This window comes from Danio rerio, chromosome 22, assembly GCF_052040795.2.
Source record: "Danio rerio strain M-AB ecotype USA chromosome 22, GRCz13ab, whole genome shotgun sequence".
Taxonomy (NCBI): domain Eukaryota; kingdom Metazoa; phylum Chordata; class Actinopteri; order Cypriniformes; family Danionidae; genus Danio; species Danio rerio.
The window spans coordinates 40,017,501-40,032,064 of NC_141042.1; the positions used below are offsets into that span (position 1 = coordinate 40,017,501).

The 14,564-nt window shown below is 39.5% G+C and overlaps 2 protein-coding genes across 3 annotated transcripts in view; both read right to left on the reverse strand.

Moving 5' to 3' along the window:
- LOC147838646 (E3 ubiquitin-protein ligase TRIM35) overlaps positions 1–6,146 on the reverse strand; it is a 9,896-nt gene extending 3,750 nt beyond the window's left edge. Inside the window, exons 1-4 of one of the 2 annotated variants that reach the window (XM_087304736.1) lie at positions 5,687–6,146; positions 5,438–5,533; positions 3,672–3,902; positions 3,572–3,594 (exon numbers count right to left, since the gene is read on the reverse strand). In XM_087304736.1, the coding sequence (XP_087160862.1) occupies positions 3,572–3,594; positions 3,672–3,902; positions 5,438–5,476 (293 nt within the window). In that variant the 5' untranslated portion in view covers positions 5,477–5,533; positions 5,687–6,146. Of the gene's footprint in view, positions 1–1,928; positions 2,025–2,172; positions 2,806–3,571; positions 3,595–3,671; positions 3,903–5,437; positions 5,534–5,686 lie in introns of those variants that run through there. The other variant, XM_087304735.1, reaches the window with a different exon arrangement.
- A 2,385-nt stretch (positions 6,147–8,531) lies between these two features.
- Positions 8,532–9,257, reverse strand: LOC147838647 (butyrophilin subfamily 2 member A2-like). The gene has a single exon (XM_087304775.1). It carries the CDS (start codon positions 9,159–9,161, stop codon positions 8,625–8,627), a length of 537 nt encoding a protein of 178 aa, XP_087160901.1. The 5' UTR covers positions 9,162–9,257; the 3' UTR covers positions 8,532–8,624.
- Between the last annotated feature and the right edge of the window lie 5,307 nt (positions 9,258–14,564).

Consider the following 14,564-nt stretch of genomic DNA (forward strand, 5'->3'; position numbering starts at 1 on the left):
TATTGCATTTTTTAAAGATTCGTGTAAAACAATATAATTAAAAATATAAAATATAATTATAAAAAAATGTTTTTTCTCTCTAAAGAAGTAGTTCCTCCACCCCGTTTAAAGCGTCATCATGGGCGTTTTACGTTATAACTAACGTGGTTCAGACGATGGATCTGGATCAGAGAAACTAGGAGTTTTGGGAAACACTCGTCACTACAACGTTCATTTCCCAAAAGATGCATCGTACTATGATAGTTCAGCCATGAGTTATGTGTTGATTGGGAAACGCACTCCAGGTTAACAAAATACTTTTTTTCTGCTTTTATTATCAAGGCATATGTAATTAATTAATAAACGCTACAGATTGATATGTTTGCTGTGAGTTCTCATTTCACTGCATGAACTGATCAACATCACACAGATGACTCTAGTGTGTGTCCTACATCCTACAGTGTGACACAGGAATCATGTTCATACAATCTGACAAGCTATAACTGTAGAGCATTATCAAGGGCGTACTCGCACTCTGTACAGTTGCCTTGAACCGGGCCAAAGCACACTTGTCCCCCTCCCGTCTCCCCCGACGGCCCGCACTCACATTACATTCTGGCCTGGGCACGCTTATGTCATCGATGATGCGCTGTTCAGTAAGCGCTCTCGCTCAGCACAGTGGAGATTGCTTTAGTTATATTGTTTTAGTCATTTTATATGCACTGATATGCAGTCAGATGTTTCACCAAACAGATCAGCCTCTTTTGATGCTCATAAACAATCATAAAGTCCTCGTGCTGCAGGAATTAGGAGGTTTGCTGAAGGTGCAGCTGCTGTGCAGTGAGGGGTTTGCGTCTTTAATAAACTACGGCAGTTTGCGTTCATTAAACAGTAAGAATGATTAATAAATCCATATTAAACGGTCCCTTAAAAGTCACGTCTCGCTTTCAGTTTCGGGCTTTAGCACATTTTTCTCTCACACACAAGCGTACCGCGCCAAAGCCCAAGTGAACCCGCTCAGGCCCACGTCTTCCAACCAGGGCCAGGGCCGGCTAAGGCCGTACTCACACTAGGTACTCATTTAGAGATATCTGCAAATATTTTTCAGTGGAAATCAATGGAGGAATTTGACTAGTCATAATATATTTGCAGATATCTCCAATCTGATTTCGTACTAGTACAATTGTAGTTGCAGATATCTCTAATTGTCATTCTGACTAGTCGAATTATAATTATGACTAGTCAAAATATAATTAGAGATATCTCTAATATATTTATGGATAGTCAGAACAAGGTTTAAATGCTAAAACGGCTTGCCATACGCTCTCACCCAGTAGCACAGTGGAGATTTCTCTAGTTATATCTTTTCAGTCGTTTGTTATGCAGTGACATGCAGTCAAATATTTCGCCAAACAGTCCTTAGGGATGCGGGGACACGCAGTCAGATATTTCACCGGACAGATCCGCCACTTTTGGCGCTCATAAACAATCATAAAGCCCTCGTGCTGCAGGAATGAGGAGGTTTGCTGAAGGTGCAGCTGTTGTGCAGTGAGGAGTTATCGTCTTTAATAAACTACGACAGTTTGTGTTCACTGAACAGTAAGAATGATTAATAAATCCATATGAAACAGCCCCTAAAAGTCACGTCTCGCTTTCAGTTTCGGGCTTTGGCGCGTTTTGCACTCACACACAAGCGTATTGGGCACGGTACGGATGGCATAGTGTGAGTAGGCCCTAAGTGAACCAAGCCTGAGCCCGATTTAGCGCACTCACACTTCTCAAACGATCCGGAAAACTAGCTTGGGCACGGTTCAGATAGCATAGTGTGAGTACGCCCTAAAACTCACACAGTGTGAACCGGGCTTTAGACACCAGTGGTCCTGACAGACAGATGATCTGGTAGTTGGCTATCGATGGTTTTGGGAAACGCATCAATGATCAATCCTCACCTTGATGTGTCGAGCTGCTTTCTCAAACTCTTCTTTCATCGTTTCATTACGTTTAAGTTTCTCCTGTAAAGACTTCAGCGCTGTATTGAGCTCCCCCTAGAATTTAAAGTTAAAATCTATAAGATACCAGAGGTTTATGTAACTTGTTCATTGTAATACACAGTAATATTGGCTATTGGATAGTAATATGTTTATGAGCAAAATGTTACTGAGACATTTATTGTCAAGCATAATCCAGTTTCACCTTCTTTGCTGGAGCCACTTCACTGATGGGTCTGAATGTGTGACCGAGGTGTTTCTCTGAAATAAAACACATGACACACACAGGCTGTTTGTCCTCCAGACAGAAGAGTTTGAGTTTCTCACTGTGTAAACTGCAGATCTCCTCAGATCCTGATGAACGTCTCTCATTTCTCTCCTGCAGGAACGACTCACACAAGTTTTTTAAAGCCAAATTAAGTGGAGGATATGATTTTGAGGATCTTCTCCTGCAGACGGGACACTCCTGAGTATTCTTGCTTCTCCAAAACTGCTGAAGACACTCTTTACAGAAGCTGTGACTACACGACAGAAGAACAGGAGTCTTGAAGATATCCTGACACACAGGACAAATATAATCATATTCAGCTGATGAAGCCATTTCCTCTGCTTGAGATCAAGTAGTCGACTTTACTTTCACTTTCTAAATGCTTAAAATGAAAAGCCAAAATAATTACAAAGATCTGCTGCTGTTCAGAAACAAAACAACTGAAATGCCTCTTCTCTCTTTTAGTTCTTCACTGATCGCTGATTCCTGATTGATTTTGTCCAGAAATGCAGAGGAAAGTCAGTTTGTCAGTAAAGAGTGAAATGATTATTCAGCGAGTCTCTTCCTGATGAGTGTGTCAGTGGGTGGAGCAGTTCATGATCCTCTCTAGGTTGTAAAGCAGGTCAAACAGGAACATCAGAACAAAATGCAGACATACTAAGGTAACATAACAATATGTATAGTTTATTTTTTCACAATTTATTCAGGGTCTTCACATGCTGAATTAACAGTGCTTTGAGAAAATTGGGGAGGGGGGTGGCATGTTTCCTCCGGGTGCTCTGGTTTACCTCAGTCCAAAGACATGTGTATGTGTGTGTATGAATGAGAGCATATTGGTGTTTCCCAGTGACGGGTTGCAGCTAGAAGGGCATCTGCTGTGTAAAACTTATGCTGGATAAGTTGGTGGTTCATTCCACTGTGGCGGTGGCAACCCTAGATTAATAAAGGGACTAAATAATAAATAAAATGACCAGCCAAATTCAGCTAAAACCAGCTTGTCCAGCCTGGTTTAAGCTGGATATAGCTGATTTTGGCTGGACTGCCAGCTTGGCTAGGCTGGTCAAGCTGGTTTTAGCTGGTCATCTCCCAGGCTGACCAGCTAAGACCAGGCTGGAAATGGCTGGAAACCAGCCTGGAAATGGCCAAAACCCCTCTAAAACCAGCCTGGTCGACCAGCTAAAACCAGCCAACCAGCCTAGGCTGGTTAAGGCTGAATTTTTCAGCAGGGAATTCTGGAGTGTTGAGTTTTATTCACTGTACTTTAATGCAGGGGTGTCCAAACTCCTGCCAGTACTGGCTTTGACTTCAGAAGCAGAGAAACCAGCAGATCACTCACCTTTCCATTGAGACTGGAAACTCCTGCAGAACAAACACACAACTGATCATCAACAACTCAATCAATCATCAATCAATCAATCACTGATCTGAAATCAGACCTTCAGAAAGCAGACGTCATTGGCTTTCAGCATCTCCTCCGTGTCTTTGATCGTGTGTGAAAGAGCTGAGATGTGTGTGTTCATCTCCTCCAGCTTCTCCTTCATCATCTGCTTCTTCTGCTCCTCTTCCTCCCTCAGTGCAGTGATTGTAGCTTCTTCTTCATCTCGGAGAAACTGATGAAGCTTCTCAAACTGCTGTTTAATCTGACGCTCTGTGTGCTCAGCTTGAGCCTGAAATCAAACCACATTCACTTCAGTCATCTCAGACACTTTCTGGAGCAGCAGAAGACTGATGGGGGACATGTGGGTTAGTGAACTAAAGCTGTAACTATATGAAGAACCAGTACCGGAGTAGATGCTCTTTCACCTCACAAAACTACACTGATTTAAAAAAGTTTCATGAAAATGTTTCCCCACCAACTAGATATGAATAATAAAATGTAGAGATTCCAGCCATGATAGACACTAGAGCCTGCAGTGAGTAGTTTTTAGTTTAGGAGTTGTGAGAGATCTTTTGTTTTTGGCTTATCTTGCACCACCCTCAGTGACGTGCCATATGAGAACAGTACTTTATGTCATTTTTAAAGTCTCTATAGCGTGCGGTTGATCGGTTTTAGACCGAATTGTGACCTTTTAACCCTTCAGTGATATGTTTGAACCCCTAATTATCCAAGATATCCTTTTTCCACATGAACTTTTAACTGTTAGGCTCATGAAGATTAATGACGTTAATTCTGAATTCATCTTAAATAATCAGCTGAAACACTGACGATGAAAACTGAGTGCTAGTCAATGAAATTACTGTTTGTATGTTAGTCTTAAAGCAACTAGCTGCAGACAGAGGCTTTATTTCCCCCTTTTCACCACAATTAAACTAAATTAATTCATTTGGACTTTCGTCCGTGGCATCAGTTTAAGCTTTTAAAAACCATTCAAAGTGGATGGTGAAGTGTGTGAAAGCAATAGGGCATAAGGGCATAACTCAGAGTAGAACACAGTCAGGAGCTCTGCTTCATCTACAGCTCTAGAGGTGCAACAACAAGATTCTGAAGCTGTTTGGGAACGTTTACTGGTACGATGGATTCAACATAGGCTCATTCTGAAATCATAGCCCTATATACATATTTGGAGATCACAAATTATTTAGCCAGGACTACGTATGGCTGCATTTCATTTTTAAAACGAATGTTATGAGGCTGACGCTTGCCTCCATATGTTGGTGAGGAAGAGTTGACCGTGATGACGGGGTTCGGTGAAGCGCGGTTCCAGAAAACGGGTCAAGACAAAAACAAGCCAATAAATAAAGCTAACTTAAATAACAGGGTGAGAATGTGGTAAAACCTGAAAATCTGTAAAAGTCAGGGGGCTTTTCTATTTCTCGATTGCTTTTTAAAACACTATCAGTTGAGTTTAGGGAAGAAGGGTGTCAGTCGATTGATCATTCAGCCAGTCAGTCGTTCAGACAACAGCGGCCTCTGGTGGATTTACACAAGAACAGCAGGCGCAAATGGCACTCGGGAGAGAAATTTATCCTAAAAAGAGTACACAGCGGCCCCTGGTGGATTCGTAAAAACAAAAACTGCAAAAAAAAAAAAAAAAAAAAAAAACAGAGCTCCTGTAATGTATTAGGGGTACCTTTTCAGAATGAGCCTGGGTTAAATGAATTCATTCACACCATCAAATCACTGAACTATGCTTGTAAGAATGAAACTTGTGACATTAGTTGGCTAATGATGGTTTTTGGACACTTTCCAGATCAGCCTCACCTTGATATGCTGAGCTGTTTTCTCAAACTCTCCTTTCATGTTTTCATTCTGTTTAAGTTTCTCCTGAAGGGACTTTAGTGCTGTATTGAGCTCCTCCTAGAGATTAAAGTGAAAATCTTTATGATAGAAGATTTTATGGAATGTATTTATTGAAAAACACTGTAATATAGGTTATTTAATAATTATATATTTCATAATAGACAATTTTGATTATTTAAAATTATTATTCTAAGCATGATCCAGTCTCACCTTCTTTGCTGGAGCCACTTCACTGATGGGTCTGAATGTGTGTTTGAGGTGTTTCCCTGAATCTCTGCACACTAAACACACAGGCTGTTTGTCCTCCAGACGGAAGAGTTTGAGTTTTTTGCTGTGTAAACTGCAGATCTCCTCAGATCCCGAGCTTCTCTCATTTCTCTCCTTCAGGAACGACTCACACAAGTTTTTTAAAGCCAGATAACTGGAGGATTTTCTTTTGAGGATCTTCTCCTGCAGACGGGACACTCCTGAGTATTCTTGCTTCTCCAAAACTGTTGAAGACACTCTTGACAGAAACTGTGACTACATGATAATATAACTGGAGTCTTGAAGATTTCCTGACACACAGGACAAATATAATCATACTCAGCTGATGAAGCCATTCTCACAGTTTGAGCTCCAGCTAAACTGTCACTTTGTGAATGTAAACTTATAATACTAATATTTAAAATAATACAAAAATCACAAAGTTACAGTCACAGAATCTTCTCAAATTCCTTCAGTTTTCTTCTAATTCTTCATTGATTGCAGTCAGAAGAGAAATAATGAGAGTTTCTTCCTGGTAAGTGTTTCAGAGGGAGGATCAGTTTATGATCATCATCTGATCTGTTGCTCCAAAGGTCAGACAGAAACAATAATACAGCAAAACACAGTCAAAGACTCACACAAGAGAATAAGATAAAACACCTGATATGAACTCTTTATTTATTTATTTATTGCCCTTCATTTTGTCAGATTTTCTTCAGGGTCCTTCATGATCAAATCTAAATCAATATGATTTCTTCACTTGCTAAAGTCAGAGTGTGACTATCTAATCATCTTGTTTAATTCGCCTATTTTTGCATTGCCGTAAGACAGACTTATGGATTGTAGTAACAGGTAACACTTCAGTTTAACAATCAGTTTTCATTATTAACTAGTCAATTGTTATCTGTCAGTTATTAAAATGCCCCTTTTGTGCATTATGAAAGGTCATGTTTTGGTTTTGGGGTCTTCAACAACAGGCTGATATGCATGCAAGGTCAACTAAAGACTTTTATTGTCTTATAATGTCCATTTCCTTGAACATTATCCCAACCACTCCCTTATGATCTGATCAGACATTCCACTTTGGCCTGATGCAAACCTGCAGTGATTGGTCTGATGATCCAGTCTGCTGTGATTGGTCTAATGATCCAGTCTGCTGTGATTGGTCTAATGATCCAGTCTGCTGTGATTAGTCTGATGATCCAGTCTGTTGTGATTGGTCTAATGATCCAGTCTGCTGTGATTAGTCTGATGATCCAGTCTGCTGTGATTGGTCTAATGATCCAATCTGCTGTGATTAGTCTGATGATCCAGTCTGCTGTGATTAGTCTGATGATCCAGTCTGCAGTGATTGGTCTGATGATCCAGTCTGCTGTGATTGGTCTAATGATCCAATCTGCTGTGATTAGTCTGATGATCCAGTCTGCTGTGATTGGTCTAATGATCCAGTCTCTTGTGATTGGTCGACTGTATTCAGTTTGAGAAAGAAAAGAAAAAGCCCTCCAAGGCAATGCAGTTAAACTCCAGCATATTCCTCTGTTCTTAACCATAAACCCAAGCAACAAAAATGACACACATTCACTCATTAATCCACTCAGTGAACTTGTGGAGGAGCGATCGGTTCTTCTAAAAACATTAACACAAAAGGGAAATCAGTGTATTTCCCACAAGTATTCCAGGACAGCTGATTGTGGCCCTAGTAATGATAAAACGCAGAGCATCACAAGCAGAAACCCCTTTAAATCTGTAAAGGAAGCTGCACACGGTGCTTTTCCACATGGTTTTAGATGAGATATGTGAATGTTCCCATATAAGAGTTAACCAGAGAGATACAGTTCAATCCACATGAGGTGATCACAAGATACAAAACACACAAACACACAATCTTTCAAATTAGTTTGGTTTTATTAAAATACTTAACACAATTCACAAAACCACACACCCAAACTGAGAAAAACAGCTCATATAAAAATGAAGCACAGCAACTGAAACTACACACAGCAACCAAAATCTATCTTTCTCATGAAATGGCACACATTTCATTCATATTACCAGATTTTTGCCTAAACAACTACACACTGTCGTGCCCCGCCCCCTTCCAATGGCTGTTATTTCAGTATTCATACATTAAATAATGAACGCATCAAGTGAAAAAAAAACGGATTTTGTTTTAGAATTAAGCAAAATTCTGCTCTTTTTTATCTCTGTATTTTCATCATTTTATTTTTGTTATTTTTAACATTTTTTTGTCTTCATAATTAAAGTTATAAACAAATTCCTGCTTGACAACCGTCAATTCACCTGTACCGCATGTCTTTGGACTGTGGGGGAAACCCGAGCACCCGGAGGAAACCCACACGAATGCAGGGAGAACATGCAAACTCCACACAGAAACACCAACTGAGCCGAGACTAGAATCAGCGACTTTCTTGCTGTGAGACGACAGCACTACCTACTGGGCCACTGCTTTGTCTTTATAATCATTAATTATATTTAAATGTTGTTTTTTTATGCTTTTGAATAAATCATAAAAAATGAAATTATTATATTAAAATTTAACATTATTCTAGAGATTCATTTTAATCGTTTAATAAACATTATTTAAAATAGAAATGAGACAGTGTGTGTGTGTGTGTGTGTGTGTGTGTTTGTGTGCGTGTGTGTCTGTGTGTTTGTCTGTGTGTGTTTGAGTGTGTAGTGTGTGTGAGTGCATGTGTGAGTGTGTGCGTGTGTGTATGAATGCGTGTGTGTGTATGAGTGCATGTGTGTGTGTTTGAGTGTAATCATGATCATCAAGTGAGTTTTGAGATTAACTTTGCTGAATAAAATGTTTAATCTCTTTCAAGAAACATTTTACATAAGAGACTTGATAAAAACAGAGACTCACTGTAGAGCTGTAATGTTACTGAATACTGGACAGCAAAATCTTTAGAGAGGAACCAAAACTATAATTACAGAAGAAAGGGTAGAAAGTGTCAGTGAAGGTGGTTGTGTAAGTGTGTAGAAGTTTGTTCTTTACAGGATCAGAGAAAGACACTGTTCCTCTGTCATAATCCAGATCAACTCGCACTCGATCAAGAGCCTGATCAACAGGAAGACCTAACAATAAAGGACATCCATGCGACACTCTCCAGACATCAGAGTTAAAGAAAACCTCTCCCTTCCTCTGGTTTGATGCTGTTGTTACTCCAAGACTCCAGCGTTTACTCTCTTTAACCTCCACGATCCAGCAGTGTTTTCCTGAGTTAAAACCCTCTGAACCCAAAACACAGAGATAACGGTCAAATCTCTCTGGATTATCAGGAACCTGTTGTATTCCTCTGATTGTCGCTCTGGTCAGATCATCAGACAGCTCGAGTTCTGGATGTGCAGTGTTTGGATCCAGGATGACAGGAGCTGAAGAGACACAATCAACAGCTGCTGTTATTCTGATGTTCATATAATGTGTGTGTGTGTCTGTGTGTGTGTGTGTCTGTGTGTAGGTGTGTGTGTGTTTGAGTGTGTATGTTTGAGTGTGTGCGTGTGTGTGTGTGTCTAGGTGTGTGTGTGTTTGAGTGTGTGCGTGTGTGTGTATGTGTTCGAGTGCGTGTGCGTGTGTGTGAGTGCATGTGTGTGTGAGTGTGTGTGTGTATGAGTGCATGTGTGTGTGTTTGAGTATGTGGGTTTGTGTGCTTGTGTATGTGTGTGTGTATGAGTGTGTGCATGCGTGCGTGTATTTCAGTGTGTGTGTGTGTGTTTGTCTGTGTGTAGGTGTGTGTGTTTGTGTGTGTGCGTGTGTGTGTGTATGAGTGTGTGTGTGAGTGCATGTTTGTGTGTGTGTTTGAATGTGTGTGTGTGTTTGAATGTGTGCGTGCATGTATTTGAGTTTGTGTGTGTGTGTGTGTGAGAGTGTGTGTGTGTTAAAAAATATTCTGCATTAACAGTGTTATTATTAATATAGCGGCATTAAAGAGAAAAAGCTTTCATTGATCATCACAGCATATTGACTTATATCAGGTCAGTTTTTGCTAATGGAGCTGTCAGATGAACGCCGCTCACTTTAACATTAATTTAGCAGAATCACTGTGTTTATCACTGGGTGACGAGCTGTTATAATACACTGAAAGCATTGTGTCTATAATATATATAATATGTCATCAATATAGTTTATCTCTAATACAACAACAAACTCTGCACCGCATCAGATATCAGTCCCTCTCTGTAAATGCTCTCGCTCCAGTTTTATTTCTGTATCTTTACTGGGCGCACATCCTGAATGTTTATAATCATGGTCATTTGTCTATTAAACACACCGAAAGCAGATAATCAAGCTCTTACTAGGAACACTAGAAACGTTCAGGCAGGAGTGTTGAAGGAAGCTGGAGCTAAACTATGCAGGACACCGACCCTCCAGGACTGAGTTGACTTCTTTTATTGTGTTTGAATGTCAATGAAAGTTTATTATGTATTTAAATGAAAGTGTTTCTTTTATTATTTAACCTCTGTCTGATACCTGACTCAGCCGTAACAGATCTATAAGCCTTATTTTGATCTAAAGGCATTTCCCCAGATTGGCTCTGGGGCAGCAGACAGTTCTCTGAGCAGCACTTACTGTCAATATAAATGCTGTAAGAGTAGTTCTGTTGTTCATCACCACACCTGCATGATCTCCAGTGTGTGTGTGTGTGTGTGTGTGTGTGTGTGTGTGTAAGAGCTCAGACTCACTGTACTGGACAATGTCCTGCATCTTCTTCCAGACTCTGAACGGCAGGTTGCCCAAGTAGCGAGACACATGAATCAAAGTATAACATCTTCACATGCTGAAGTCACAGTCATTTACAAATGTCTGATTTTGATGCTGATTTTCAGAGTTTTGTAATCATAAATCTAACCGAGGAGACATTGACAACAATTTCCCCATTCTTAGAAATTAAAAACTTACTCAAATTGTGGTTTTAGAAAAGAGGTTAAGTGAAAACTCTGAGTATTTTAACCCTGAAATGAGAGAAACTCTGGGTTTTCTGTTTCAGAATGGCAGGTTTGTTAAACTGGAGGAAGCAGGGTAAGTCAAGCCTGTTTCTGAAAGAGAGGTAACTTTGACCATGTCTACACTAATCCAGATAAATTTGAAATGGAGTTTTCCTCTAAAAACGCTTCACGTCCACACTGACATTTCTATTCATTTTCCAAAACGTTGTCATCCACACTGAAACAACTACAAATGCTTTCACCCTGTACTGCGCATGCGTGAAACGTAAGACGCTTCGGCACGTGTCATTTCCGCCAGACGTTTATTTTATTTCCGGCTCTTTGAAATATTGTCAAACAAAATGTCAAGGAAAAGCACAGAGTTTTTTTAAATGGACTGACTTTAAAATGAGTTGCTGCATCGAGTAACACATGAACACAAAGTTGCAAATGTAGACTGGGAGACGGGCCAAAACAAATACGCTGATATACTGGACCGCTTTAAAGAACAGTATCCTGCTGATGATGCTGCTTACCCTCACAGTAAGGGCGACATCACTAAACTCATAATCACAACGAAATTAAAGTAAACGAATTAGCAATGATAAGCAACATGATTGTGTCACCGTTTTCGAAAGACTCTGTTTTCACAGTCTACACTACGACATGAAAACGGCGTTTTCAAATTTATCCACTTTGGAGAGCGTTTTCAAAAAGATACGTTTTTGTTTCCTAAAACCGCGTCTCAGTGTGGACGGAAGGGCAAAACGGAGACAAAAAATATGTGTGTGGACATGGCCTTTAACTGAGAGTCAGTTACTGTGGTCACTTACTCTGTGAACCTAACCTGGTCAGGAGCAGGTTTTGTTCCCTAAACTCTTAGTTTCTGTCGGTCTCCTCTTTTTTTAAAGACGAAGCGGTATTTTTCGCCTTAGCCTTACGTTTCCACCCGTCTATTTTAATGCTCAGTTTGGAGATGCGCATAAAAACGATTGATGGAAACGTCATGATGCACATAACTTTGAAAAATACACATAAAACACACGCACATAACTGAGTAGCGTAAACTTTTATTCAATAGAAAAGATGCGCATAAACTACGATGAAAACACTTTTACTGAATAAATTACAGTATGTGCATTAAAAAAGGTCATGATCATATGATGATGAAAATGTGTGTGAATGAACAAACTAGGCTGAGCACAATATAACGCATCTTAAATGTTGTTTTGCTCAATCATTCTAAAAAGCCTGAACCGTTTCAGTATTAATGGTATTATATAATGACCTGCAGAGCGTCTGGAGTGTGTCAAGAGCGTTCTCCGAGTCTCATGGCTTCAAACGCCCCCACATGTTCATTGTGTGTCAGCATTGTCTTCTGAGGCGCAAGTACATTTATTAAATATAGAAAAGATTGACGCAGCTTCTTCTACCGCAGTAAATTCTGCTTTAACTGTTGATATTTGGTGCATGTTTTATCAGGAAGTGATGATTTTGTTCTCTGACTCGTTGGATGGAAACGCTGCTTTATTCGCACATTATGCGTTATTCCAGTTTTGCACATAAATTTAATTAATATTATTGGATGGAAACAGCTATTGCCTACATTACAGTCACACAAAGAACAAAGTCATGTACGAGAGTGGCTTGTCCTTTTTAAATAAATAAAGCTTAAATTCACTGACCTTCAGCAGGGAGCAGTAGCCTAGATTAATTAGGATTATTATTCTTTCTAAAAACTATTTTTAGTTTTGCTTACATTGTAAATGTCATATCAACCTCTATCACTTGATCAATAATAAAGGCAGACACACAGTGCACTGTTAAATCTATTAAAACTGATCAACGTGTATAAAAGTGGGAATGTGTGTAAAGATTTTATAAACGTCACACATAACATTACTTATTTTATTCAACTTTAATATTTAAATGCTTTAAATGTAAAATTAACTTAAGCAGCTATGTTTTCCCATGCTAACTGTCTCTGTTTCACTGATGCAGTGGTGTTGCTTTTCAAAATATCTGCTCATATTTGCTATAACTTTGCATGAGCGGATCAAATTCAGCTGGAGAAAGAAACGCTGATCTCTTTTTTAAAGATGTTGTCATAGTCACTCGTAATATCTGCGCTCCATTGATAATGCCTTTTTATAGTCACAGTGTGCACGCTTAACTCTGAGTTGGTCTGCTCAAAGTTGATTGACCTTACTCAGATCCACTATTCTGAAACTCAAAACTCAGAGTTTTTAATCTCTTGGTAAATCAACACAGAGTTCAAGTTTAAACTCAAGTTGTTTGAACCTCCTAACTGAAACAGGCCCCAGATGTTTTACAGTGTGCTCAGCCTGCTGTTTTGTCCACACACACACACACACACACACACACACACACACACACACACACACACACACACACACACACATTTTTATCATCACATGATCTCTTATGACAAAATCACATGACCCTTTTTAGTGCACATACTGGAACTTGTTCGGTGAAAGTGTTTCCATCATAGTTTACCTGCATCTTTTCTTATCGAATGAAAAGTTTATCCTTTTCAATTATTCCAAATTTATGCACATCTTGGCATTACCATCTACCGATTAAGGTGGATGGAAACGTAGCTACTGTGAGCAGTTGAAACACAACCTGAATATGAACAGACTTGTTGCGACTCCAGACTGCACATTTTCCAATCTGCCTATTATTTGTGTCGTGAAATGGTTTAAACCCGTAAATGTGGTTTACCAGTTGTCAGGCGTTATACTTCTGTGCATTTATTGTGTTCACATTTCTGCATGTCTGTGTTTAACAACCTGTCCAAGTATAAAAAGAGCCTCCATTCATGTCTTATAAATAAATAAATAAAGCAGCAGTCACTTTATTATGTCTTTATTAAGAAATGCACATTAGTCTTTCTCACATCATGTCATGTGCGCAGTATAAAACACGTTACTCTGTACAGTAAAATACTTTGCTTTACACAATAATAAATTATATAAATAAATAAATAAATACATAAATATACAGTGAAAAAAGCATCACAGGCTCATTCTGAAAATGTATCCCTGTATACGTTTCTGGAGATCGCGAATTATGTAGCCAGAGGTAAAAGTAAGGCTGCATTTCATCTTTAAAATGAACGCTACGGGCTGGTATGACACTGTATGGACGGCATTTCCACTGTTACGTTTGTCCAGTGGCTCGATACATATGTCAGCGGACTTGAGATACAGAGCGAAGTTGACCACGACAACAGGGGTTAAGTCTGGTGAAGAACAGGTCCAGAAAGCAGATAAGACTAAAACAAAAGCCAAAAAATGAAATAATCAAGTAAATAGCAGCGTGAGAATGTGGTAAAATCTGAAAACGTGGTAAAAATAAGATGAGGGCTTTCTTTTTCTCGATTGCTTTTTAAAATACTGCTGTTGGGTTAAGGGAAGGGGATGAATGGGTCAATTGGTGCTTTTGAAAACACTATCGGTTGGGTTAAGGGAAGGGGATGAGTGGGTCAATTGGTGCTTTTGAAAACACTATCGGTTGGGTTAAGGGAAGGGGATGAATGGGTCAATTGGTGCTTTTGAAAACACTATCGGTTGGGTTTAGGGAAGGGGGATGGTGGGTCACTTGATTGGTCAGTCAGTCAGTAGACATCGACCTCTAGTGGATTTACGTGAGAACAGCAGGCGCAAATGGCACTCGCGAGAGAAATTTGAGATCTGAAAGCGTACACCGCGGCCTCTGGTGGATTCACAACAAACAAAACTGCAAAACAAACGCAGCATATTTTGTCGATCTCCAGAAATGTATATAGAGGTGCGTTTTCAGAATGAGCAAAAAGTGCAACAGTGCAAAAAAGTGTCTTTAGTATCTAAAATATGGTCTAGTCGTGATA